This window comes from Tamandua tetradactyla, chromosome 13 (genome assembly GCF_023851605.1).
Source record: "Tamandua tetradactyla isolate mTamTet1 chromosome 13, mTamTet1.pri, whole genome shotgun sequence".
Classification (NCBI taxonomy): domain Eukaryota; kingdom Metazoa; phylum Chordata; class Mammalia; order Pilosa; family Myrmecophagidae; genus Tamandua; species Tamandua tetradactyla.
Genome location: NC_135339.1, coordinates 50,615,540 through 50,641,781, shown reverse-complemented (window position 1 = coordinate 50,641,781; position 26,242 = coordinate 50,615,540). Strand labels below are relative to the sequence as shown.

General features: G+C 38.2%; 1 protein-coding gene across 3 annotated transcripts in view; it reads left to right on the top strand.

The window, feature by feature from the left end:
* The first annotated feature begins 595 nt into the window (after nt 1–595).
* Nucleotides 596–26,242, top strand: part of TBC1D12 (TBC1 domain family member 12) — a 213,578-nt gene continuing 187,931 nt past the window's right edge. Inside the window, exon 1 of one of the 3 annotated variants that reach the window (XM_077125385.1) lies at nt 596–1,658. In XM_077125385.1, the coding sequence (XP_076981500.1) occupies nt 706–1,658 (953 nt within the window). In that variant the 5' untranslated portion in view covers nt 596–705. The remainder of the gene's footprint in view (nt 1,659–26,242) is intronic. The other 2 variants (XM_077125396.1, XM_077125395.1) reach the window with 2 other exon arrangements.

Below are 26,242 nucleotides of genomic sequence, written 5' to 3'. Positions count from 1 at the left end.
AAACATACCCCTTTTCTATTCAATTGTCAACATCCCATTTTAGTCCATCTCAGGTTGCCCTCTATCATAGTCCCTTTCCTCTCCTTCATTAGCTGATAACAGAGATAAGCAGAACGGTGGTGCTAGATAAGAAAGATGACTTTGGTAGCTGCGTGTAAGATGAAGTGGAGAAGGGAGGGTGTTGGCATGAGGTGATGAAGCCCTGAAATATGATAACGAGGATAAAGAGGTACGTAAAATCGTAAAATTAACAGTTGACCAATTAGAGCTGGAAGGACTTAACCGCATCTAACAACCCTGCATTCTACTCTCATAAATTATGTCAAGTCCATTTTTCCTAAGCAAACAACACCCGCTTCTGTAAGAATTTTCAGGCTTGGAGTCAGCCAAACAGCCTCCACCATCCAGATGGCGGATCCCAGGTTGGCCGCCTGAGAGTATTATGGAGCGGGTCTCTCTAGCTACCGTCTCTATGGTTCGCGGACTCTCCAGGTTGGGCTTTGCCCAGTAGGGCTTTTGCGCGTGCGCGAATCCAGGCGCGTGCCCGTACTCCCGCAACTGTCCGAAACCCTGGGTGGGAGGGGTGGGTCTGGGAACGTTGCGGCGGTGGCCGCCGTGGCCCCAGCACCCAGAGCGATTCTGGGGCAGAGTCTGCGCCAGGGCGTCCTCCGCCGCCTCCCAAGGCTGTGGTCAGCAGTCGTCCAGATGATGGGTCCGGAGGATGCCGGAGCTTGTTCGGAAAGAAACCCCAAGTTGTTCCCTATGCCGGCGCTGGACCCCGTGGGCCAGGACGGGCAGATGATTCGGGCCACGGGCGGCTTTGGCGGAGGCGTCGGCTCTGTGGAACCGCCGGAGGAAGGGGAGGAAGAGGAGGAGACGCCTCCTCGGCAGCTCCTTCAGCGTTACCTCACGGCGGCCGGGGGGCAGCTGGAGCCAGGTCTTCGCTACTGTCCGTCCCCCGCCGGCCAGGCCCGCGCCCCGCCACACTCGGCAGCCTCACGCTTGGACGCCTGTCCGCGGGGTTCGGGCTCCAAGTACCGCAGCGCAGAGACGGCGGCGGATGTCCACGCGCCACGGCATGGTGGCATGGCCAACGGGGACTCTGGCTTCCTGCCGGCCCGGGACTGTCGCGACCTGGAGGAGGCCCGCGGGCTGCTCCCAGTCAGTGGCCGGGAGCCGCGTCGCCGCCGCTCCTGCGGCCGTCTCCGCCTGGAAGGGCCTGGCGACGAGGGCTCGGATGGCACGGGCAGCCGGTCCGACTGGGCCGCGCCGCTCGAGGACCCGCTGCGGAGCTGCTGCCTAGCCACCCCGGACACCGAAGAGCCCGAGGGTGCGGACAGCGGCTCGGGAGGCAGTCCGGTAAGCGGCGGCAGCTGCGAGGACCTGGAGCAGCCGGGAGCCGGCGTCAGGGATCCTGTGGAGGGCGCGCCTCCAGCCGCTTCGGCCGCGAGGACTAGCGGGGGCTCGGAGCCGCGCTTCGGCTTCTGCGACGTTCACTTGAACTCTCGGAACACATTCGAGGTGAGCCGCTGCCAGAGCGCCCGCGACCACCTGCCCTCGACGGCGCCGCCGCTGCCCCCGCCCGCCCCGGAGCAGGGTCTCGCGGTGGCCTCGGCCCGGGTTCGACGGAGCGGTGGCTTCGCAGACTTCTTCGCCAGGTATAGCTCGGGCTGCGCGGGGGCTCTGGGCGGGCGCGGGGCCAGGGCCGGGAAGCGTCAGGACTTAGCTTTCGTTTGCCACCGCGGGAAAAGGAACCCGATCTCCGTTGTGCTGTCTAGAGAACTCTGCGGGGAAGAGTTTTTCTGTCCTCCTGTCAGCTGGAGCTATACCTGCCATTCATACCTGGTTTCTAGCTATGTCCGTCAGCGTACTAGTAGTGTTCTGTCTACAGCCAGAAAAGCAGACAGCCTTCTCCAGCCCGTTTCTTCGTTGTGCCACAGGATTCGGGTGGGTGAGTTGGAGGCGGTATGTGTGTACGGGAGTGGTTGTAAAAGAGAAGCCACTTTGTAAAGCTATTTGCGTGGAGTCTAAGTCCATTCAAATAGCTTGGAGATTTTTGAAATTAAAAGCGATTGTATAGTATAGTGCTTAATGAATACTTTCAGTGGCTTTTACTAGTATGTAGTCAGTTTGGAGTTTAGATCTTGATCCCAGCCACGGAAGCTAAATTGCACTGACCTTATCTTGGAAATCCCTCTCTCTTAATTCTCCCAAGTAAGTCCTTACTTTTTTCAGCAACTTCTTACTTTTTGATTTGTGATTTAACATGATATACTTGAAATTATATTATGGTACTAGACATTGCAGGTTTCCGAATGGAGTTTTGTTTCACACAAAGTAGCAGAAAATACTGATTTTAATTGATATACTGCAGTTTTCCTTGAGTCAGATTATAATACCTCCCCTTTTTAAAAATTTCTAGCCAATTAGGAAAGTATTCCCAATATGTAACTCCTGCATTTCAGAGTTCTCTTTTTTATGGTTTCTTCTCCCTTTTCATAGATCTTGATTATAACCAGAAGTGAAAGAAAAAAGTTCTGCACCTAATGTTTTACAAGGCCATACAAGTAGTGTGCATATTTTCTGGTTGTAACTAATATTTCATATTCCTCTCTCTACTTTATATTCTTTTTTCATTGTAATTAAAGTTTTCTGACTTTAATATTTCCATTCCTCTTTCTTTACTCTCTTTTTTCTGCTGCTGTTTGTAGAAATTAAATTATACAGTTGTTTAAGATTAAGGAATCTTAATTTTGCATCGCTCATAGGACAAAATATAAAGTAGTTGGATACATAGTTAAAGGTTATAGTGTCAGCATTCCAAAAGATCTCAGACTGAGTCAAGTTTATTATATATTTGTAAGACCGTATCGTTTTTTTGTTTTTTTTTTTCTCATTTTGTCTATCTTGGCCATATATTGTGCCAGGTATAGACAGTTTTAGACCTGGAAAGGATCACTAACTAGATCTGAGATCACAAATTCAACCTGTATATCTTGAATAGTTGCTCTGTGCCATACATCAGGAATAGAGATTATTTGGACAATAGTCCCTGCCCTGGAAATTGAGTACAGGCTACAATATATGTATTGCAATTTTTGAACAATAACAAGGCAAACCTATTAAAGGAGGCTTTCATGTTATCAGTAGTAAGCAGTACTTTTGAACTTACTTAAAAATTGTTTTATTTGTAAACTAATAGGGCTTTTATTAATAAAGCTAGATGACACTTATATGGTGGCATTATTCAATTGTTTTAGGGCACTGGATTTAAAATAAAAAAAGCTTGGATGCTGTGCTGGTTTGAAAGGATGTATGTCCCCTAGAAAAGCCATGTTTTAATCTAAATCCCGTTTCATAAAAGCAGAATAATCCCTATTCAATACTGCATGTTTGAAACTAATCAGATCATCTCCCTGGAGATGTGATTGAATCAAGAGTGGTTGTCAAGCTGGGTTAGGTGACAACGTGTCTCCACCCATTTGGGTGGATCTTGGTAAGTTTTCTGGAGTCCTGTAAAAGAGGAAACATTTTAGAGAGAGAGAGATTCGGAGAGAGCAGAGCATGCTGCAGCACCACAAAGCAGAGAGTCCATGAGCCTGCGACCTTTAGAGATGAAGAAGTGAAACGTCTCCCGGGGAGCTTCATAAAACAGGAAGCCAGGAAAGAAAGCTAGCAGATGATGCCGTGTTCATCATGTGCCCTTCCAATTGAGAGAGAAGCCCTGACTGTGTTTGCCATGTGCCTTCTCACTTGAGAGAGAAACCCTGAACTGCCTCGGTCTTCTTGAACCAAGGTATCTTTCCCTGGGTGCCTTAGATTGGACATTTCTATAGACTTGTTTTAGTTGGGACATTTTCTTGGCCTCAGAACTCTAAACTAGTAACTTATTAAATTTACCTTATTAAAAGCCATTCTGTTTCTGGCATTTTGCATTCTGGCAGCTAGCAAACTAGGACAGGTGCCCTGAAGTTAATTTCTCTAAGCCTAGTTCTTCTTGATTGAGATCTGAGTGTCAGGACTCTAGGAACCATTACTTCTGTTCTTGGGAAAGGGCAGGGTCAGAGAGAGGTTCAGATTTTCTCTTAACATTTAGCCAAAACATTCAATGGATTCTGAACACCTTAAAGGTAGGAATTGTGAGTTATCTCTGAATCTACAATACCAAGCACTGACATGAAGTTGAATTGGCGACTTTGATGGACTCTCTTTCTTTATTGTTCCTTAGGTAATATGATTTTAAAGAAATCCACACATCCCCAGGCTGAATAACCAGAAATTGCCCTTACCCCAGAAACCTAAGAGTTTTTATTCTTCTTGTGAACAGCTGCCATTCGTGACACTAAAGTTCTGGTGAGGTCTCCCTTTGGGGATATCTTGCTCTAGAATGGATTCTTGTTTTGGGTTACAGCCCCTATTCTCAGTTCATTTCCTAGATAAGGAAGCTCGGTCTGTAATGAAGAAAGTTTCTTTAACTATTAGCCGAAGTGGGATTAGAAAACAGGATTCCTGGTTTCCAGTACAGGTGTATATTTGCTTACAATCCCTGTTCACCTATACCTCTGTTCTCTCCCACTGATTCCCCTCTCTGTCCCCTGCTACTTCTTTTTCCCTTGACTGGGCAAAATCTATAACATAAATAATTTTTTAAAAACTTTTTTATTGTATAGTATAACATATACAAAGCAAAGAACTAAAAAAAGCAGTAGTTTTCAAAGCACCCTTCAAAAAAGTGATTACAGGATAGATCTCAGAGTTTGTCATGGGCTACCATACGATCCTCTCATATTTTTCCATCTAGCTGCTCCAGAATATAGGAGGCTAGAGGGCTTAAATATTTTTTTATCATCACAATTTACTTTTTTTTCCTTCTTTTTTTTGTGAACAATAACATATATACAAAAAAGCTATACATTTCCAAGCACAGCACCACAATTAGTTGTAGAACATATTTCAGACTTTGGCATGGATTACAATTTCACAATTTTAGGTTTTTACTTCTAGCTGCGCTAAAATACTGGAGACTAACAGAGATATCAATTTAGTGATTCAGCATTCATATTCATTTGTTAAGCCCTATTTTCTATGTATAAAATCCATCACCTTTGATCTTTCCATCCCTCTCTTTAGCGTTGTTTGGTCTATGGCAATTCTAAGTTTTTTATATTGGAAGGATCTGTCACTAATATGGGATAGGGAGATGGAACTATCTGATGTACTGGAGAGGCTGGGCTATGTTTCAGGGCTTATCTGGACCAGGGTCCCATCTGAAGGTTGTAGGTTTTTGGCAAGTTACTCTAGTGCCTGGAACCCTTGTGGAATCTTATAAATTGCCCTAGGTGTTCTTTAGGATTGGCTGGAATGGTCCTGGTTGTGGATTGGCAAGTTATGATAGGTCGCAAGGTCTACCTGAAGCTTGCATAAGAGCAACCTCCAGAGTTGCCTCTCGGCTCTGAACTCTCTCTGCTACTGATACTTTATTAATTACACTTCATTTCTCCCATTTGGTCAGGATGTAATTGTTGATCCCACAGTGCCAGGTCTGGATTCATCCATGGGAGTCCTTTCCCACATCGCCAGGGAGACTTTCACCCCTGGATGTCATGTCCTACCTAGAGGGGCGGACAATGATTTCACTTGTAGAGTTGGACTTAGAGAGACTGAGGCCACATCTGAGCAACAACAGAGGTCCTCCAGAATGAACTCTTAGGCATGCCTGTAGGTAGTCTAAGCTTCGGTGCTACTTACATAAGCTTCACAAGAGTAAGCCTCATGATCGAGGGGCATAGTCTATTGATTTAGGTGTCCATGAAGTGTGACACAGTATCAGGGGATTCCCTGATGGTAAGGTGTGCTGGTCTGAATCTGTGGTGGACCCCAGAAAAGCCATGCCCTTTGATCCTCATTCAGTATTGCTGGGTGGGAGCATTTTGATTGTTTCCATGAAGATGTGACCCACCCAGTTGTGGGTGGTAACTTTTGATTAGATTCTTTCCATGGAGGTGTGTCTCCACCCACTGAAGGTGGAGTTGCTTACTGGAATCTTTTAAAAGAGGAAACATTTGGGAGAGAGTCCCTTTTGGTAGAGCCACAAGAAAGCCAGCAGACACCACCAGGTTTGCCACGTGCCTTTCCAGCTGAGAGAGAAATGTTGAACGTCGTCGGCCTTCTTGTACCAAGGTATCTTTCCCTGGATGCCTTAAATTGGACATGTCTATAGACTTGTTTTAATTGGGACATTTTCTCGGACTTAGAACTGTAAACTAGCCACTCATTAAATTCCCCTTTATTAAAAGCTGTTCCATTTCTGGTATATTGAATTCTGGCAGCTAGCAAACTAGAACATAAGGTTTAATAGTTCCATAGTCTTTCTCTCCTCCCTCGGGGGACTTTGCCAATACTTTTTGATTATCTGGTTAATATACTGTAAGATGTTTCCATCCATTGCAATAATCTATACAGGATTAAAGACGTCTGGATTAAAGGACCTCATTCTCATTCTGTGCTCTCTGTGTTTCAGTTGTTCGAATGAGCTATACAGATAGGTTGAATTAGATTATGCGCTACAAAAAATTTCAGTTCCAGATCAAATAAACCTTTCTTCCATTGGTCTCATAGAGCATGTGTAGTTCTAAAATATAGACACTGTCTTCCTTACCCCTATGTTCTGAAGTACTTTAACCTCAACCTGTTCGGCTTCGTTCTTATCTCTAAATATCAGGTTATATATATAAAACACCCTCTCAGAATCTGGAAATAATAATCATCACTCCAGGCTTAATGTGTCTGCTCTAAAAGCTTACAATCTAGGCCCCTGTTTTCTTACAAGCATTTTCTAATGGTGACCATACCGTTGTTATTTTTTTTATTTCTGGCTTATTTTGTCTCACCAAATGTCCCATGTGTTCATTCACATCATTGTATGCCTCACATTGTTCCTTTTTGTAGCAGCACGGCCTTCGTTAATAAGTATACCCCATCGTTCACCATTCTACTTCTGTCACTGCATCCTTCAGCCACCTATATTCATCGGACATCATGTAGAGGGCCCAAAGTCCACAGTCCATCCGCATTCTCAATTTTAGTTAATTTCATTGTTCCCAAGATACAGAAAACCAATAAATACACCTTCACCAAATAGGAAATCTAAACCTCCTCTTAACTCTTGTCCCTCACCCCATTATATAATATAAATAATTTAAAAATAAGTATTTTCAGATTTGTTTTAACTTAAGAGGGGAGGAACACTTTACAGGAATATATCCATTACTACAAAGTGTTGTGTTCTGTTAAGACTTATCCTGTGATAAATCCTGTCAATCAGGAACTTCATCAGTTAGGGTAGAAGTTATATCAGAGATATAGAAATTTGGTCCAGAATAGAATTATTTTCATTTTGGAGGGCCTTAGTGGTCATCTTCTGCTTTCCCTCCCTGCCAAATGAAGTGAGTTCCATTTTAGTTCTTCCTAGGGATTTGCTTTAGCTTTACATGGGCAACTACCTTTGTTTGTGTGTCCCTTAGATCCTTGCCTCTTCTTTGTCTACAAAAATTTTGAAAGCTTGTATGGGTACCCTTACCTCCACCTCCACCAGCTGTGCAGTGAGAAGGAGAAAAAAACATTATTTTAATATCTTTTCTTTCCAGGTTAGGTTTTGTTCCTCAAGGATCTTTTTTTAATGGGTCCTCCAAGTATATTCATATTTGTTTTCAAACTAGAATATTTTATTTTTTAACACAGACATTTACTCTTGTATTTTTTTAGGCCACTTAACACCGCTGAAGCTTGTTAGGATTATAAACACATAGTTACTGTTATTTATGAACAAGCAACTATCTATCTGTGTCTTTCATAATGAATCATAAGAATTTGGTGGCTTTATACTTAAACTTAGGCCTAAGAGTCACCCCCAAGGGAACCTCTTTTGTTGCCCAGATGGGGCCTCTCTCTCTCCAGCCAACACAACAAGGAAACTCACTGCCCTCCCCCTCTCTGCGTGGGACACGACTCCCAGGGGTGTGGACCTTCCTGGCAACGTGGGACAGAAATCCTAGAATGAGCTGAGACTCAGCATCAAGGGATTGAGAAAAACTTCTAGACCAAAAAGGAAAAGAGCAAAATGAAACAAAATAAAGTGTCGATGGCTGAGAGATTCCAAACAGAGTTGAGAGGTTATCCTGGAGGTTACTCTTATGCACTAAATAGATATCACCTTGTTATTGAAGATGTAATGGAGAGGCTGGAGGGAACTGCCTGAAAATGTAGTGCTGTGTTCCAGTAGCCATGTTTCTTAAAGATGATGGTATAATGATATAACTTTCACAGTGTGACTGTATGATTGTGAAAACCTTGTGTCTGATGTTCCTTTCATCTACCTTGTCATCAGACCAGTGGAACATATGGAATAAAAATAAATAATAGGGGGGACAAATGCTAAAATAAATATTGAAATGCTAGTGATCAATAAAAGGGAGGGGTAAGGGGTATGGTATGCATGAATTTTTTCCTGTTGTCTTTTTATTTCTTTTTTTGAATTGATGCCAGTGCTTTATGAAATGATCATGATGATGAATATGCAACTAAGTGATGATATTGTGAATTACTGATTATATATGTAGAACGGAATGATCAAAAGTTAAAAATGTTTGCATTTGTTATTTTTTTTAATTAAAAAATTAATAAAAGAAAAAAGAATTTGGTGTCTTTAAACTGAGGTAGGGAAGAAAGTATTGAAGTTTAAAAAAAGCCCACAATGCACAGTATATATTCTGTAACATGTAGATCCATGTAGCTTTCCCTGTAATTGTTCATTTCTGAAGTGTCCCTGTTGGGCTAAATAGGGAAGACTTAAGTCTCTTTTATTTCTTTTCATATCTGGACAGTCTCTATTCTCTCCAATAAGAAATTTGATGAGATTATATATTCTTTTTGTTAAATATGATACTGGCATTTTAAATTTCAACATGTATAGCTTTTCTTAATTTAAGGTTTTCAGAAAGCACAAAATCAATCACATCCTTTTTTCCACCCAGAATTCGCATGACTTGACAAAATCATAATTCACCTGACTGAACCATCATGGACTTCTTTCAGATACAGTTCCTTTGTTCGTTCCATAGTGTTTACTTCAAGGCAACTAAATGAAAAATTGCAGTTCGAAAACCAGTTTCACAAAAAACCTCTTGTTCAACAGCTCAATAAAGAAAAGGCAAAAATAACAAACTTCTAATAAGTTTTCAAAGATTTTTAAGTTCTCTCAAGCAAGTAATTCTTTAATACTGGTGTGGTATAATTATTTATGAGAAAAAAGGAGTTTCTATTGAGATCTAAATATTATATTTTTGTTACTTCAAGAATCTGTAAAAAGAAATGCAGAAGCATTAATTTCTGTGTCATTCATGTAACTCCTTTGGACATTACATATATTAATTGAAATGTTTAAAATTTTAGAAATGCTGAAAAGAATGTATAATTAATTGCTTTAAAATAACAGTAAGAGCCTCTTAGGTCTTTAGAGTGTTGTAAAGCTACCTATTATGGTAATACTAAATTGGGGAGCCAGTGGTTCAAGAGCCTTTTGTATTTTTTTTCTATGTCTGATCCTTTTTATCCCCGCAGATCCAGAATTTCCTTAAAAACAAAACAAATCACCATAGGGATCTGCACTGAACCACTGGAAGTCCAGCATTGGTTTAAGGACTTCACCTTCAAAAGTTTGTTTTAAGGTAGAAGATTAGAGATGTGATAATATAAACATGAGTTCAGTTGAAAGTATTTATATTGTGAAACTTCCATTTTTGTGGGACTAACATAATTTAAACATTCAGCATAGTATTTTGAAGTGCTAAGCTAAATTAGCATTTTTAGGGGCAAAGCAAATAAGACTTTTACTCCGATATTAACTTGGAGTTACTTGTTTGGTAGACATTTTCTGAACTGTCCAAATGGGCAAAGAAATTTATTATCTTTTTCTTTTCTTTTTTTTGGTTTCATGGCTGGAAAATTGAACCTGGGTCCCCTAACATGAAGGGCGAGCATTCTACCACTGAACAACCCATGCACCCTATTATCTTTTTTTTTTTTTTTTTTGCATGGGCCGACACTAGGAATCGAACCCAGGTGTGCCAGTTTGGAAAGTTTTATGTACCCTAGAAAAGCCATGTTTTAATCCTAATCCCATTTTGTAAAGGTAGCCTTTTCTTCTAATCCCTATTCAGTACTTTATGTTGAAAACTTTAGTTAGATTATATCTGTGGAGATGTGACTCAATCAAGTGTGGTTGTTAAACTGGAATAGGTGGGGATGGGTCTTCACCCACTTAGGTGGGTCTTTATTAGTTTACTGGAATCCTATAAAAAAGGAAACATTTTGGAGAAAGAGGGGGAGAGATTCAAAGAGAGCAGAGAATAACGACAGAACCACAAGAAAGCCATGACAGAGAACGCTGCAGAACCACAAAGCAGAGAGTCCACCAGCCATTGACTTTTGAAGATGAAGGAAAATGCCTTCCGGGGAGCTGGAGAAGAAGCTAGCAGATCGTGCCGTGTTTGCCATGTGCCCTTCTAGCTAAGAGAGAAACCCTGACTGTGTTTGCCATGTGTATTTCTACTGGAGAGAGAAACCCTGAACTTCAATGGCCTTCTTGAATCAAGGTGTCTTTCCCTGGATGCCTTAGGTTGGACATTTCTATAGACTGGTTTGTTGTTTTTTTTTCTTTCTTTTCTTTGCATGGGCAGGCACCGGGAATTGAACTCGGGTCTCTGGCATGGCAGGTGAGAATACTGCTTGCTGAGGCACTGTGGCCCATCCTAAACTTGTTTTAATTGAAACATTTCCATGGCCTAAAAACTGTTAACTTGCAGCTTATTAAATTCGCTTTTTAAAAAGCCATTTCATTTCTGGTATATTGCATTCTGATAGCTAGCAAACTAGAACACTGGGTCTCCAGCATGGCAGGTGAGAATTTTGCCACTGAGCCACCATCGTACCACCCTCTGTTTTTTTAATGCAGTTTTATTGAGATATATTCACACAGCATAGAAACCATCTGAAATATATAATCACCAGTTCACAGTATCATCACGTGGTTGTCTATAAAGCCCCATGATCAAAATTAGAACACATTCATTACTCCAGAAAAATAAAAGAAAAAAGAAAACCCTAAACTTCCCTTATTCCCCCATATTATTGAGCCAAGATGTGGCTCATTTATTGTTGTTGATGAAAGAGTATTGAAATATTACTGTTAACTGTAATCTATAGTTTGCAATAGGTACATGTTCTAGTTTGCAAGTTGCCAGAATGTGATATACCAGAAACAGAATGGTTTTTATAAGGGGGAATTTATTAAGTTGCAAGCTTACAGTTCTAAGGCTATGAAAGTGTCCAAACTAAAGCAGGTCTTTAAAAATGTCCAAATTAAGGCACCAACAAGAAGTTACCTTCACTCAAGAAAGGCCGATGAAGTTCAGGTTTCTCTCTCAACTGGAAAGGCACATGGCAAACATGGCAACGTCTACTAGCTTTCTCTCCAGGCTTCTTGTTTAAAGACGCTCCCCCAGGGATGTTTTCCTTCTTCATCTCCAAAGATCTCTGGTTGTGTGGACTCTTGTGGTTCTTGTGGCTCTCTCACTTTCTCCAAAATGTCCCCTATTTTAAAGGATTCCAGTAAACTAATCAAAACCCACCTAGAATGGGTGGAGTCACATCTCCCTCTAATCAAAGGTTAATACCCACAATTGGGTGTGCCACATCTCTATTGAGATCATCTAATCAAGTTTCCAACCTACAGTGCTGAATAGGGATCAAAAGAAATGGCTGCCTCCACAAGATGAATCAGGATTAAAACATGGCTTTCCTAGTGTACATAATCCATTCAAACCAGCAGAGTGTTTTTTCCCCCATAATCCCTTTATTATTAACTCCTTATAATAAGTGTTGTACATCTATCCTAGTTCATGAAGGGCTTTTTAAAATATTTGTACAGTTAATTACAGACATTATCTATCACAAGCTTCCCTATGTTACATATTTTCATGTTTTAACCTTCAACTCTCCTTCTGGTGATATATATAACTCTAAACTTCCCCTTTCCACCTCACTCACATACCATTCAGTACTGTTAATTATTCTTACAATATTGTGCTACCCTCACCTCTGTCCATTTACAAATGTTTAAGTTCAACCTAGTTAAGTATTCTGCACATATTAAACAACATTCTTAATATTTTGCACATATTAACCCCATTCTTTAGCCTCATTCTGTATCCTGGTAACCTGTATATTGTATTTTGTGTCTGTGAGTTTACATATAATAATTTGTTCATATCAGTGAGATCATAAAATATTTGTCTTTTTTGTGCCTGCTTTATTTCACTTAACATAATGTCCTCAAGATTTATCCATGTTTTTGCAAGCCTCAGGACTTTATTCCTTCTTAGTGCTGCGTATTATTCTATCATATGTATATATCACATTTTGTTTATCTATTCATCTGTTGATGGACACTTGGGTTGCCTCTGTCTTTTGGCAATTGTGAATAACACTACAGTGAACATTGGTGTCCAAATGTCTATTTGTGTTCCTGTTTTCTGATCTTCTGGGTATATCTGGAGTAGCAGGGTTGTTGGGTCATAAGGCAACTCTATAATTAACTTTCTGAAGAACCACCAAACCATCCTCCACATCAGCTATACCATTTTACATACCACCAGCAGTGAGTAAGTGTTCCAATTTCCCTACATCTTCTCCAACATTTGTAGTTGCCTGTTTAATAGCGGCTATTCTAATAGGTGTGAGATAATATCTCATTGTGGTTTTGATTTGCATTTCCTTAATAGCTAGTGAAGCTGAGCATCTTTCCTCATGCTTCTAGAGTTATCTATTTTTTTTAAATAAACTTAAAATTTTTAGTTTAAAGTTTACAGAAAAATTGCAGAGCTAGTACAGAGAATTCTCACATACCCCTCACCCATTTTATCCAGTGATTAATGTTATATTATTGTGGTACATTTGTCACAGCCAAGGAACCAACATTGGTACATTACTGTTATTTAAATGTCACACTTTATTTAGCATATGGCTTTTGACTAAAAGTTTTACTTGGGGAGTGATTGTGTTTTACTGAAAAATCAGAGATACTTAAAGTGAAGGAAACTTCAGGGATCACTTTATCCAATCCTTTAATACCCTTTAGAAAACAGACAATACAATCATCAGAGAAATATTTTATTTGCTAGAAATGGTCCATCAAGGTAGTATTAATTTAATATTGTAAGTGAGTTATGTAGAGAGTGAACCTAGAGTAATAATTTTCGAACCTTTCTAATTCAGACTGTTTGGGACAGCATGTACAAAGATTTAACAACCAGTACCTATTTGCCTCTAGAAAAAAATAAAAAGTATATCTTAATTCTTTGTAATTTCTTATTTTTCCAGAATTATTTTTCACATTTTATTTTGTTTTTAATTTTTAAAATAATCCTGTGGCCAAGGAAAGGTACTATTTATTTATTTATTTATTTTTGCACGGGCAGGCACTGGGAATCGAACCCGGGTCTCCGGCATGGCAGGTAAGAACTCTGCCACTGAGCCACCTTGGCCCGCCCTATTTTTATTTTACAGTTATTTACCCAAAAATCAGATAGCTGATTAATAGAAGAATCAGAATTACACTGTAAATCTCATTCCTAGTATTTAAAGCTAATGGGCTGAACTCTATTAATTATAAGTAAAAAGTTTAAGAACAAAACTTCACTTTTGGTGTAGTAAAAATACTATTGACTTAAGTGATAAGAAATTTGGCCTTTTTCTAGGTTGCTGCCTCCGCCATTAATTGTGTGACTTTGGGCAAGTCACTGAAAATTTCTGGGCTTTTTCCTAATATATAAATTAGGAGATTGAACTAAATGATCTTCAGAGTTCCTTCCAACTGTAATATACGGTGATACTATATTACACAGTTCTCTTGCACACACTGTAGTAAACCTTAAATATTTGCTGGCTAAATATTATAAATGTGAACTGAGTTAAAGAGGATGCTTAAAAAACAGGATTTTTTTTTCCGTCTGTAAAATGAGAGGCTTGCCAGAGGTAGAAATATCCCTATCCCTTTCAACTCTAAATTCTACCTTGAATATTTCATTCAGTAAAGATCTAACTTTGTCTCAGAGTAATCATGCTGAACATCACTGATCTTTAAGTTTCGTACATGTAAATGGTACAGACCAACAGCTCTTATTTTTATTTTTTCTTTAGCAAATTCTAGATGTGATTTTTTTTCTCCCAATTTCTTTAGGGTAGGAGAGAGAATAGGGTAATAAGAAAATTCTACTTAATAAATGAACTAGAGTTAAGACTTTAACTTCCAAACTATGAGTTATTTTTCAAAGGCTGCCATTGCTCCACTTTGGTGAACTAATAGTCTAGTACGGTAGTTCCTAGCCTTTGGTATACTTCAAATCACCTAAAAGCATATTTATTTATTTATTTTTCCCCCATTAAAAAATGTATTTATACTTTTTATTGTGAAAAATAACATATACACAAAAAGGTAGTAAATTTCAAAGTATACTGCAGCAATTAGTTATAGAACAGATTTCAGAGTTTGGTATGAGTTACAGTTCCATAATTTAGGATTCTTCTTTCTAGCTGCTCCAAGATACTGGAGACTAAAAGAAATATCAATATAATGATTCAGCAGTCATACTCATTTATTAAATCTTATGTTCTGTTTTATAACTCCACCTTCTCCTTTGATCTTTCTCCCAAACTTTAGGTGTATTCGGGCTATGCTCATTCTAACTTTTTCATATTGGAGAAGGCTGTTGCTAATATGGGATAGGGGGATGGGACTAGTTGATGTTCTAGAGAGGCTGGCCCCTCTGGGTTTCAGGACTTATCTGGCCTAGGAACCCATCTGGAGGTTGTGGGTTTCTGGAAAGTAATCATAGTGCTTGGAAATTTTGTAGAATTTCAGATAGAGCCACAGGTGTTCTTTAGGGTTAGCAGAAATGGTTTTGATTGGGTTTAGCAAACTATGATAAATAGCAATATCTAGCTGAAGTTTGTGGAAGAATAGCCTCCAGAGTAGCCTCTGTTTGAACTCTCAGCCACTGCTACCTTATTTGTTACAATTCTTTTCCATCAGGAAGGCATTCTTGATTCACGGTGCCAGGGTCAGGTTTGTCCCTGGGAGTCATATCCCATGTTGCCAGGGAGACTTTCACCCCTGGATGTCATGTTCCACATAGGGGGAAGGGTAATGATTTTACTTGCAGAGTTGGGCCTAAAAGCGTAATTAAAACAATGAGATCTGAATCCACCTCCCCCACTGCCTGCCCCCTCCCCCCCATCCCCAAAATCAGCTGCTTTTGGCATGCTGATTGCATTTTTAGAAAGTTTCTCCAGGTGTTTGGGATGGCCAGGCAAGTTTTAGTGGATTAAGGAGTAAAATAGTTAAATCCTCTGTGGCGTATTCAAACTACAGTATAGTGTAATGGTTAAATGTTCTGTTTCTGGAGTTCACCTGCCTGGGTTTGAATCAGCTAACTAGCTGTGTAATTATGGACAAGTTTTTTACCCTGTTTGAATACTGGGGATGGCAGTAAAAATACCTGTTTTATAGGATTGTCGTGAGGGTTAAATGAGTTAGTATTCTAAATGCCTTTTTAAAATTATGTGACATATATGGTGAGGAGTCACATGTTATATTAATCATTCTACAAGACCACCACATCCCCCTCCTCAACTCAACCATTTAAATCCACTGGTTTAAAGAAAGGAGGGTGCTGGAATGAACTTTTTGTGTCCTATCTGAATAAAATTATATAATTTGTATAGTAGAATATTGGTAAGCAAATATGTAACTGGGATTGGATGGGCATTAAAATGGACTCTGACAGAGTGTCTTAGTTTTCTAGGGCTACTTTAACAAAGTATCATAAACCAGAGGCTTAAAACAACAGAAATTTATTGTTTCATTGTTCTGGAGGCCAGAAGTCTGAAATCAAGGTGTCAGGAGGGCTTTGCTGAATCTGAAACATAGATGAGAATTCTTCCTTACCTCTTCTGGTTTCTGGTGTTGCTGGCAATCCTTGATGTTCCTTGACTTTTAAAGATGCATCTGCCTCTGTCTTCACATGGACTTCTCCCGAGTCTTTGTGTCTGAATTTCCTCTTCTTATAAAGATACTAGTGATATTGAATTACAGCCCACCCTATTACAGTTTGGCCTCATTTTAATTAATTACATCTTCAGACATATCTTTTGGGGGAACATAATTTAACCCATAGCGGTTAGTGATATATAATTTTACAAAGTTTTGCAGGTTTGACCGAAAAGCAAATTTGAGAAAAAGCTAGAAGGAGAAGCTATTGAAGAAGATTAAAATATTTGCAACTTTTATTGTTTTAAGGAATTTTTACAGACAGGCAATCTTTTTTTTAGTTTTAAGTACATGAAATGTTTAACTTGGCTTTCTGATACATTTCGTATTTCATGTGTTGTGGGAAGGCTTTGGAAAAGAGTGAAATCATTTGGAGAAAGTCAGAGGGAAGGGTAGCCCTTATCCAGGTTGCTTATTTCTTCCTAGAAACTCTGTTGGCTATGCTGAGAGTTTGTCCTTAGGGAGTTCCTGCACATTGTACATGGCTTACCTTACTTGCCTCCGAAATTGGTAATTGCTTGAACCCTGTTACAATGATTCTTAAACTTCAGTGTGTAAAATTACTTGGGAAGTTTGTTAAGAATGCAGTATCTTTGGAGCACTCTTTTGATTCATTAGGTTTTAGGTGGGACCCAGCAAGAACCCAATTCTTTAACAAGGGCCTCAAGTGATTCTGATGCAGGTGGTCCCAGAACTTTTTATGCTGTTTAGATAGCCATGCTTGTCTGTTTTGTGAAAAAGCTTTAACTTTTAAAGCCTTACTCAGGTCCCCTCAAAGTGGTATACCTTTTTCTCTTTACGGCTTGTCATAAAGGGTCTTATTTTTCCTTCATTCTGTTGCTGCTAGTTGTAATTCTTTATGCCTTCAGGAAGAAATCATGTATACTTACATGGCCTACTTACCTCCAAAATTTGCCCTGTCAGCCTTTCTTGCACTTCTTATTTCTGTGGCTGAAGGAATAAAGAGGGAAACCCATGTGACTGTCTGGGTTTTCAGCAGGTCTTTCCTGAAATTAAGAGAAGTTTACCTTAGGATGCCAGGCTACAAGCCGTGCTTCTAAACTACTGAAGTTAGTTTGAGAGTAAGCTTAACACATTAAATTTAACTTAGAATTTAGCCTTTAATTTCTTTTTTTTTTTTGGCTTTTTTTAATTGTGAAAAATAACATATATGCAAAACAATACTTTTCCCAGTACATTTTAAAGGAGGTTATACAACAGATTTTACAGTTTGGCATGGGTTACAATTCCACGATTTTTCATTTTTTCTTCTAGCTGCTCCAAAATACTGGAGACCAAAAGGAATATCATTCAGCAATCATTAATTTGTTAAATCCTATCTTCTCTAATTTTTTTCTTTTTTTTGTGGAAAATAACATACATATAACAAAGCAATAAATTTCAAAATACATTGCAACGATTAGTTGGAGAACAGATTTCAGAGTTTGATATGGATTTCAATTTCACAATTCTAGGTTTTTATTTCTAGCTACCCTAAGTTACTAGAGACTAAAAGAAATATCAGTATACTGATTCCTTTAATTTTGTTTTAATTTGAATTATATGTTGGATACATTTTTAAAAAATATTTCATTCTGCTTGTCTCTAACTCCACACAAATTTAAACATTTAAAATTTGGAACTGAATATGTTCCTAAAATTGTGGAATTGTAACCCATACCAAACTCAGAAATCTGTTCTACAACTAATTGTTATCTAAAGACCAATAAAGCAAAACTTTTTGGTAGATAAATATATATGGTAACTAGCACAATAATTGAACATGTAAGCAGGTGATGATGTCCATCTTTGTGATATTTAATCAGAAGCAAAGTAATACTGTGAAGCACAGGAGAATGATTAACTTTCAAAATTGGACTTGTAGATAAAATAACTGAGAACTATACTGTATGAAAGAAAAAATTTAGAGTAAAATAATAGTTATATGTTTTAATGAGGAACCAAGATTATTTTGCTCTTAGAACACTACGGATAAACAGTCTTTTGATTTAGTTACTATTTAATTGAAACATCATAACACCATATAGAAAAAAAGACAGTTACCCTGGGTATATTCTAGTTTGCAAACTTCTGGAATGTGATACACCAGAAATGGAATGGTTTTTAAAAGGGGGAATTTATTAATTTGTAAGTTCAAATGTGAAAATGTCCAAATTAAAGCAAGGCTATAGAAATGTCCAATCTAAGTCATCCATGGAAAGAATATCTTGGTTCCTGAAGGCCGATGACGTTCAGGGTTTCTCTCTCAACTGGAAAGGCACATGGTGAATATGGCACCATCTGCTAGCTTTTTCTCCAGGATTCTTCTTTCACAAAGCTCCCCTGGGGAGCTTCTCCAGTGCTTTTCCTTCTCCAGAGATCTCTGGCTGTCTAGACTCTCATGGTTCTTATGGCTTTTAAGCTTTTTCGAAAATGGTTCTCTCTTAAAGGGCTCCGGTAAGCAACCCCACCTTGAATGGGTGGAGACACATCTTCATGGAACCCATCTAATCAAAAGTTACCACCCACAATTGGGTAGATTACATCTCCATGGGAACAATTAAAAAGCTCCCACCTAGCAATATTGAATGAGGATTAAAGGACCATGGCTTTTCTGGGGTCCGCAAAAGATTCAAACCATCACAGACAAGTTTTACTTATGTTACCAGAAGACAGATTCTACCATGGATACCATCAGTTCAGGAAGTGCTTCTAGGTTAGAAATGAGCAAAATGTCAATAAAACAAAACAAAACACAAACAACCCTAAAGCTAAGTGTCTGCTTCCTTATTTTTAGAGGATATAAACACCTGATAGATTGTGCTTTAGCTACTGCTTGAATTGTTTTGCTGACAAGGAGCTCGATATCCTCAAGGCAACCTACTAAGAATATTAATTTTTAGAAGGTTCTCTGTGTTGAAGCACAGTGCATTTCTTTGTCATGTTCGTGATCCTAATTTTATTCTTTAGCGTTGCAAAGAACAAGTCAATTCTTTTGTACAGTCACCCTTCAAATATTTAATGATTCCTGCTAGAGTGTCTTTTTTTATTTTTTAAATGGAACCTCCAGGCTAAGCCTATGTAGTGTTCATGAACTAGTTTGCAAATTCCATATTATGTATTCATTCAGCAAATGCTATTGAGCCCCTTATTATGTGTACTAGGCACTAGAGAAATTAGATAGATAAAACATTTTATTTAAAAACTTGACAGTAGCAGCTTCTGGAGTCCCCCCTGGCACTCCAGAATGAGAGAGACAGTGCATTTCATTATTTTTTTTCCTTTTTTTCTTTCTTTTTAGTGAGTGTTTTTTTTAGCCCTCTCTTTTTCTTTCTTCCCTACCCACTTCCTTCTGGCAGGCTGATTGGGAGAACTAGATTTCCAAAGTGACCACAACATAATACTCAGGATGTTCAGTTCTCAACAAAAAATTAATAAAACATACAAGGACACAGGAAATAATTAAGTCAAAGGAAAAAAAATTTGATGGGAAATTATTTGAAGGATGTGCAGTTTCTGGAATTACTAATTGGAGATCTTAGAAGATAAAGAGGATCAATGAACTAAAAGAAAACATGGACAAAGAACTAAAGGAAATCAGGAAAATATATGAGCAAAATGAGAACTTCAGAGATGACATATAAAGTATAAAGAAGAACCAAATGGAAATTCTGAAATTTAAAATTATGATAAGTGAAAAATTCGACAGAATAGTTCAATAGGAGACTGGAGGAGGCAGGAGAAAGGATCAGTGAATTTTGAAGACAAGACAATTGAAATTGTCCAGGTTGAGGAGAAGAAAGAAAAAAGAATGAAAAACAAAATTGAACAGAATCCAAGGACACCATCAAGCATATCACTATATGCAGTAGAGGAGTCCAGAAGGAGAAGAGAAAGATAAGGGGTCAGGAAAAATATTTGAAGAAATAATGGCAGAAAACTTCCGAAATCTGATGAAAGATATATACAACTCAGAGATGCTTAATGAACTGAAAGCAGGCTAGACCCAAGCAAATTTACACTGAGACACATTATGATAGGAATTTCCAGAAAGACAGAATCTTAAAAACAGCAACAGAGAATCCACATGTAACATATAAGCAATTCTTAATAAGATTAACATCGATTTCTCAATAGAAACCATGAAAGCCAGGCAGCAGTGGGAAGACATATATATATTTTTTTACTTATACAAATTTTATTTGAAATTAATTAATGAAAATGATTTGCCCCATGGTTAGCACTCAGTAGGTTCTCGGTAAACTCTGTTTCATTCCTTTCATGCAGGTAGAATCCAAACAACCAGAAAGTTAAAACAGCCAGGCTGTCTCTTTAAGAATCTTTCAAAATCGTAGCATAACAAATACAAAAGATATCGATCTTCAGGGTAAAAAAGCAATGAATTTTTGCAAATATATCTATAACTTAATCAAGACAAAGAGCATTTCCATTACCCTGGGAGGCTCCATTGTACCTGTGTCCAGTCAATACTTCAGCCCCTAGACGTAACCATCATTAGCCTGATTGCTAACGCTATGGCTTAGTGCCACCTCTTCCTGCACTCCATACAAATGGGGTGATAGACCGTGTGCTCTTTGGCGACAGCCTTCTTCAGTTCAACACAATGTCTTCAGATCCTTCTGCTATTGTCCATATCCATTACTGCACACTTGGGTTGTATCCGATTTTGAACTATTCTGAATAAAGCTGCTGTGAACATTGTCATGCATTTTTTTAAAAATTAATTTATTAATTAAAAAAATAAAATAAAACAACATACATAATCAGTAATTCACAATATCATCACTTAGTTGCATATTCATCATTTCTTAGAACATTTGCATTAATTCAGAAAAAGAAATAAAAAGACAATAGAAAAAGAAATAAAACAAACACAGGAAAGAAAAAAAAAAAAGATTATACCTACCATACCCCTTACCGCTTGCTTTCATTGATCACTAGCATTTAAACTAAATTTATTTTAGCATTTGTTCCCCCTATTATTTATTTTTATTCCATATATTCTACTCCTTTGTTGACAAGGTAGATAAAAGGAGCATCAGACACAAGGTTTTCACAATCACACAGTCACATTGTGACAGCTGTATCATTATTCAGTCATCCTCAAGAAACATGGCACTGGAACACAGCTCTACATTTTCAAGTAGTTCCCTCCAGCCTCTCCATTGCATCTTGAATAACAAGATGATATCTACTTGATGCATAAGAATAACCTCCAGGATAACCTCTCAACTCTGTTTGGAATCTCTCAGCCATTGACACTTTGTCTCATTTCCCTCTTCCCCCTTTTGGTCGAGAAGGTTTTCTCAATCCCTTGATGCTAAATCTCAGCTCATTCTAGGGTTTTTCTCAATCCCTTGATGTTGAGTCTCTGTTCATTCCAGGATCTCTGTCCCACGTTGCCAGGAAGGTCCACACCCCTGGGAGTCATGTCCCACGTAGAGAAGGGTAGGATGGTGAGACTGCTCGTTGTGTTGGCTGGAGAGAGGGGCCACATCTGAGCAACAAAAGAGGCTCTCTTGGGGGTGACTCTTAGGCCTAAATTTTAAGTAGACTTGACCTATCCTTTGCGGGGTTAAATTTCATATGAACAAACCCCAAGACTGGGGGCTCTGCCTATAGCTTTGGTTGTCCACACTGCTTGTGAGAATATCAAGAATTCAACTTGGGGAAGTTGGATTTCTCTTCGTTCTCACCACTCCCAGAAGGGGGCTTTGCAGATGCTTTTCCACTCACTGATCAAATCACTCTGGGATTCATCAGGGCATCACTCTGGACAAGCCAGCAAAATCTCATGTCCTACCTGAGATTCCAAGTACTTATGGCGTTCAATCAAACTATCTACATAAGTTATATTAGGAAATGCACTAGTCAAAATATAAATTTTGTTAACAAATAAACATTTTTTGCTTTAGTCTCACACAGAAGGTGACATTTTAAAATATTAATTACCATCTATTTTCAGTACCCTGCAATAATGACATTCCTTTGTTCTTCCTCATGCAAAAACATTTTTAAAATTGTACCTTGTACATTTCACTATTATTATACACTCTAGGCATTCCTAGATTATACCATCTCAATCTTTAACATCTATCTTTCTTTCTGGTTTCATTTATGTCCGCAGCCCTCCTCCCTCTATTATTCTTACATGCAGCTTCATTCAGTGTTTTAACATAATCATATTACAGTTAGGTAGTACTGTGCTGTCCATTTCTGAGTTTTTGTATCCAGTCCTGTTGCACAGTCTGCATCCCTTCAGCTCCAATTACCCATTATCTTACCCTGTTTCTAACTCCTGATGGTCTCTGTTACCAATGACATATTCCAAGTTTATTCTCTAATGTCAGTTCACATCAGTGGGACCATACAGTATTTGTCCTTTAGTTTTTGGCTAGTGTCACTCAGCATAATGTTCTCAAGGTCCATCCATGTTGTTACATACTTCATAAGTTTATTCTGTCTTAAAGCTGCATAATATTCCATCATATGTATATACCACAGTTTGTTTAGCCACTCATCTGTTGATGGACATTTTGGCTGTTTCCATCTCCTTGCAATTGTAAATAATGCTGCTATAAACATTGGTGTGCAAATATACGTTTGTGTCTTTGCCCTTAAGTCCTTTGAGTAGATACCTAGCAATGGTATTGCTGGGTCATATATGGCAATTCTATATTCAGCTTTTTGAGGAACGCCAAACTGCCAGGAAGACATATTTAAAGTGCTGAATTAAATAAAAATAAAACAGTCTGTTACCTGAGAATAATATATCTAACCAAGCTGTCCATCAAAAATGAGGAGGAATTAAGACATTTCAAGGCAAACAGAAACTGAGGGAGAGAGTTGATGTGCTGGTTTGAAATGATGTATGTACCCTAGAAAAGCCATGTTTTAATCCTAATCCCATTTTATAAAGGCAGCCATTTCTTCTCATCCCTATGCAGTATTGTATCTTTGAAACTGTAATTAGATAATGTCCCTAGAATGATTTAATCAAGAGTGATTATTAAGCTGGATTAGGTAGAGGCCATGTCTCCACCCATTCGGGTGGGTCTTGACAAGTTTCTGAAGTCCTATAAACGAGGAAGCATTTTGGAGAATGAGAGATTCAGAGAGAGCAGAGCAGAATGACATAGCCACGAGAAGCAGAGACTACCAGCCAGCGACATTAGGAGATGAAGAAGGAAAATAACTCCTGGGAAGCTTCATGAAACAGGAAGCCAGGGGAAGAAGCTAGCAGATGATGCCGTGTTTGCCACATGCCCTTCCAGATGAGAGAGGAACCCTGACTGTGTTCACCATGTGCCTTTCCAGATGAGAGAGAAACTGTTCACTATGTGCCTTCTCACTTGAGAGAGAAACCCTAAACTTCATCGGCCTTCTTGAACTGAGGTATCTTTCCCTGGTTGCCTTAGATTGGACATTTCTATAGACTTGTTTTAATTGGGACATTTTCTCGGCCTTGGAACTGTAAACTAGCAACTGATTAAATTCCCCCTTTTAAAAGCCATTCTGTTTCTGGTATATTGCATTCTGGCATCTAGCAAACTAGAACAGTTGATTACTACTAGACTTTCCTTACAGAAAGGACTAAAGGGAATCCTCCATGTTGAAAGGACACAGGACAGTATCTTGAGGCTGGATGAAGAAGTAAAGATCTCCAGTGTAAATAACAATATGGGTAAATATAAGTGCCAGAATTATTTATCGTTTGTAATGTTGTCTTGTGCTTCTTATAAGGCTTAAAATTCAAATGCATAGAAAACAAGCATAAATCATTCTTACTGGGCACACAGTTCATAAAGGTGTAATTTCTGACAGAAACAGCATAAAAAGATGGGACAGAAAGATATAGGTGTATTGTAGACTATTGAAGTCAAGTTTGGATCAACACAAACTAAACTGTAATAGATTTAGGATGCTTAATATAATCCCCATGGTAAATTAAAAAAAAAAAACTTAACAAAAAATTGACACAAACGGAAAGAAAAAGTGATCCAAATGGCTTATTATAAAACATCACCTCCTTTCCAACTTGAAAAAGTTAGAATGGCATAACTCAAATACCCCTAGAGATTGGGAGAAAGATCAAAGGAGAAGGTGAAGTTATAACAAAGAAGATAGGATTTAACAAATAAGTATGATTTCTGAATCATTATATTGATATTTCTTTTAGTCTCCAGTGTCTTGGAGCAGCTAGAAGGAAAAACCTAAAATTGTGGAGTTGTAACCCATAACAAATTCTGAAGTCTGTTCTTCAACTAATTGTTGTAGTGTGCTTTGAAATTTATTGCCTTTTTGTATATGTTATTCTTCACAATAAAAAAAAAAAGAAAAAGAAAACAAAAAACCATCACCTAAACAAAAAGGAAGCCAGAAGTGGTGGTGGGGGGGGACAGGTGGGGAAAAAAGTATGAAACTTACCCCCCCCCAAAATTACCAAAATAGTGGGAGTAAATCTTACCTTATCAGTAATTTCCTTCAATGTAAATGAACTAAATCCTCCAATCAAAAGACAGATTGGTGGAATGGATAAAGAAACATGACCCAACTATATGCTTTTTATGCAAGACCCATCTTCTAGATCTATAGGTACAAACAGGTTGGAAGTGAAAGGATAAAAAATATACAATAGTAAACAAAAAGAATATCAGACAGACTAAGTAAAAAACTGTTATAAGAGAAGAAGAATGTTATCATATATCAGTAGAGGGGTCATTTCAACATGAAGATTTAACAGTGTTCCTAACAGCAGAGCACCAAAATATATGAAATAAACATTGACAGAATTGGAGAAAGAAAGAAGTTCTACACTAACAGTTGGAAATTTCGATACACCAATTTTAGTACTGGATAGGATATTTAAATAGAAAGTCAACTGGAAAATAGAAGACCTGGAAAACAGTATAAAATAATTAGATCTAACTGACATTTAGAAAAGCACTTCACACAGGAGCAGCAGGATATATATTATTTTCAAGTATGCACACATCATACTCTGGGATAAACCATATGTAAGAGCAGAAGAGAGATCTTAATACATTTTAAAATATTGAAATCATAAAAAATAACTTCTAAACAGAGTGGAATGAAGCTAGAAATTAAATAACAGAAGGAAAATGGGAAAATTTAGAGATATATGGAAATTAAACAGCACACTCGAACCAATGGTTAAAGAAGAAATTATGAAGGAATTAGAGAATGCTTAGAGAGACAACATACGAAAACTTAGTAGAAGTAGTGAAGAAAATGCTCAGAGGGAAATATATGGCCATATAAATGTTGATATTAAAATATAAGAAAGATTTTGAATTAACCTAATTTTACATCTTCTGGAATTAGAAATACAACAATAAACTAAAACTAAGTTAGCATAAGAAAGGAAATTGTTAAGATTAGAGTGGAGATAAATAAAATTGAGACTAGAAAAGTAAAATAATTGTCAGAAAAAACAAAAAAATCAATTTTTTGAAAAAAATTAATAAAATTGACCAACCTTCAGCTGCACTGACTAAAAAAATATGCAAATAACAAGTATCACACAGGAAAAATAGTGATATCTTACTGAACTTGCAACAGTAAAAAATATAAAAATATTATGCACAATTATATGCCAGCAAACTAGATAACCTAGAAGAAATGGGAAAATACATCAGTGTTCTAGTTTGCTAGCTGCCTGAATGCAATATACCAGAAACAGAACAGCTTTTAAAAGGGGAGATTTATTAAATTGCAAGTTTACAGTTTTAAGGCCATGAAAATGTCCCAGTTAAAGCAAGTCTATAAAAATATGCAAATTAAGACACCAACAAAAGGTTACCTTCACTCAAGAAAGGCCGATGAAGTTCAGATTTTCTCTCTCTCAACTGGAAAGACGCATGGTGAACATGGCGATGTCTGCTAGCTTTCTCTCCAGGCTTCTTATTTCATGAAGCACCCCCAGGTGTGTTTTCCTTCTTCATATCCATGGGCTCTTGTGGTTCTCGTGAGTTCTCCAAAATGTTTCCTCTTTTAAAGAATTCCAGTAAACTAATCAAGACCCACCTGGAATGC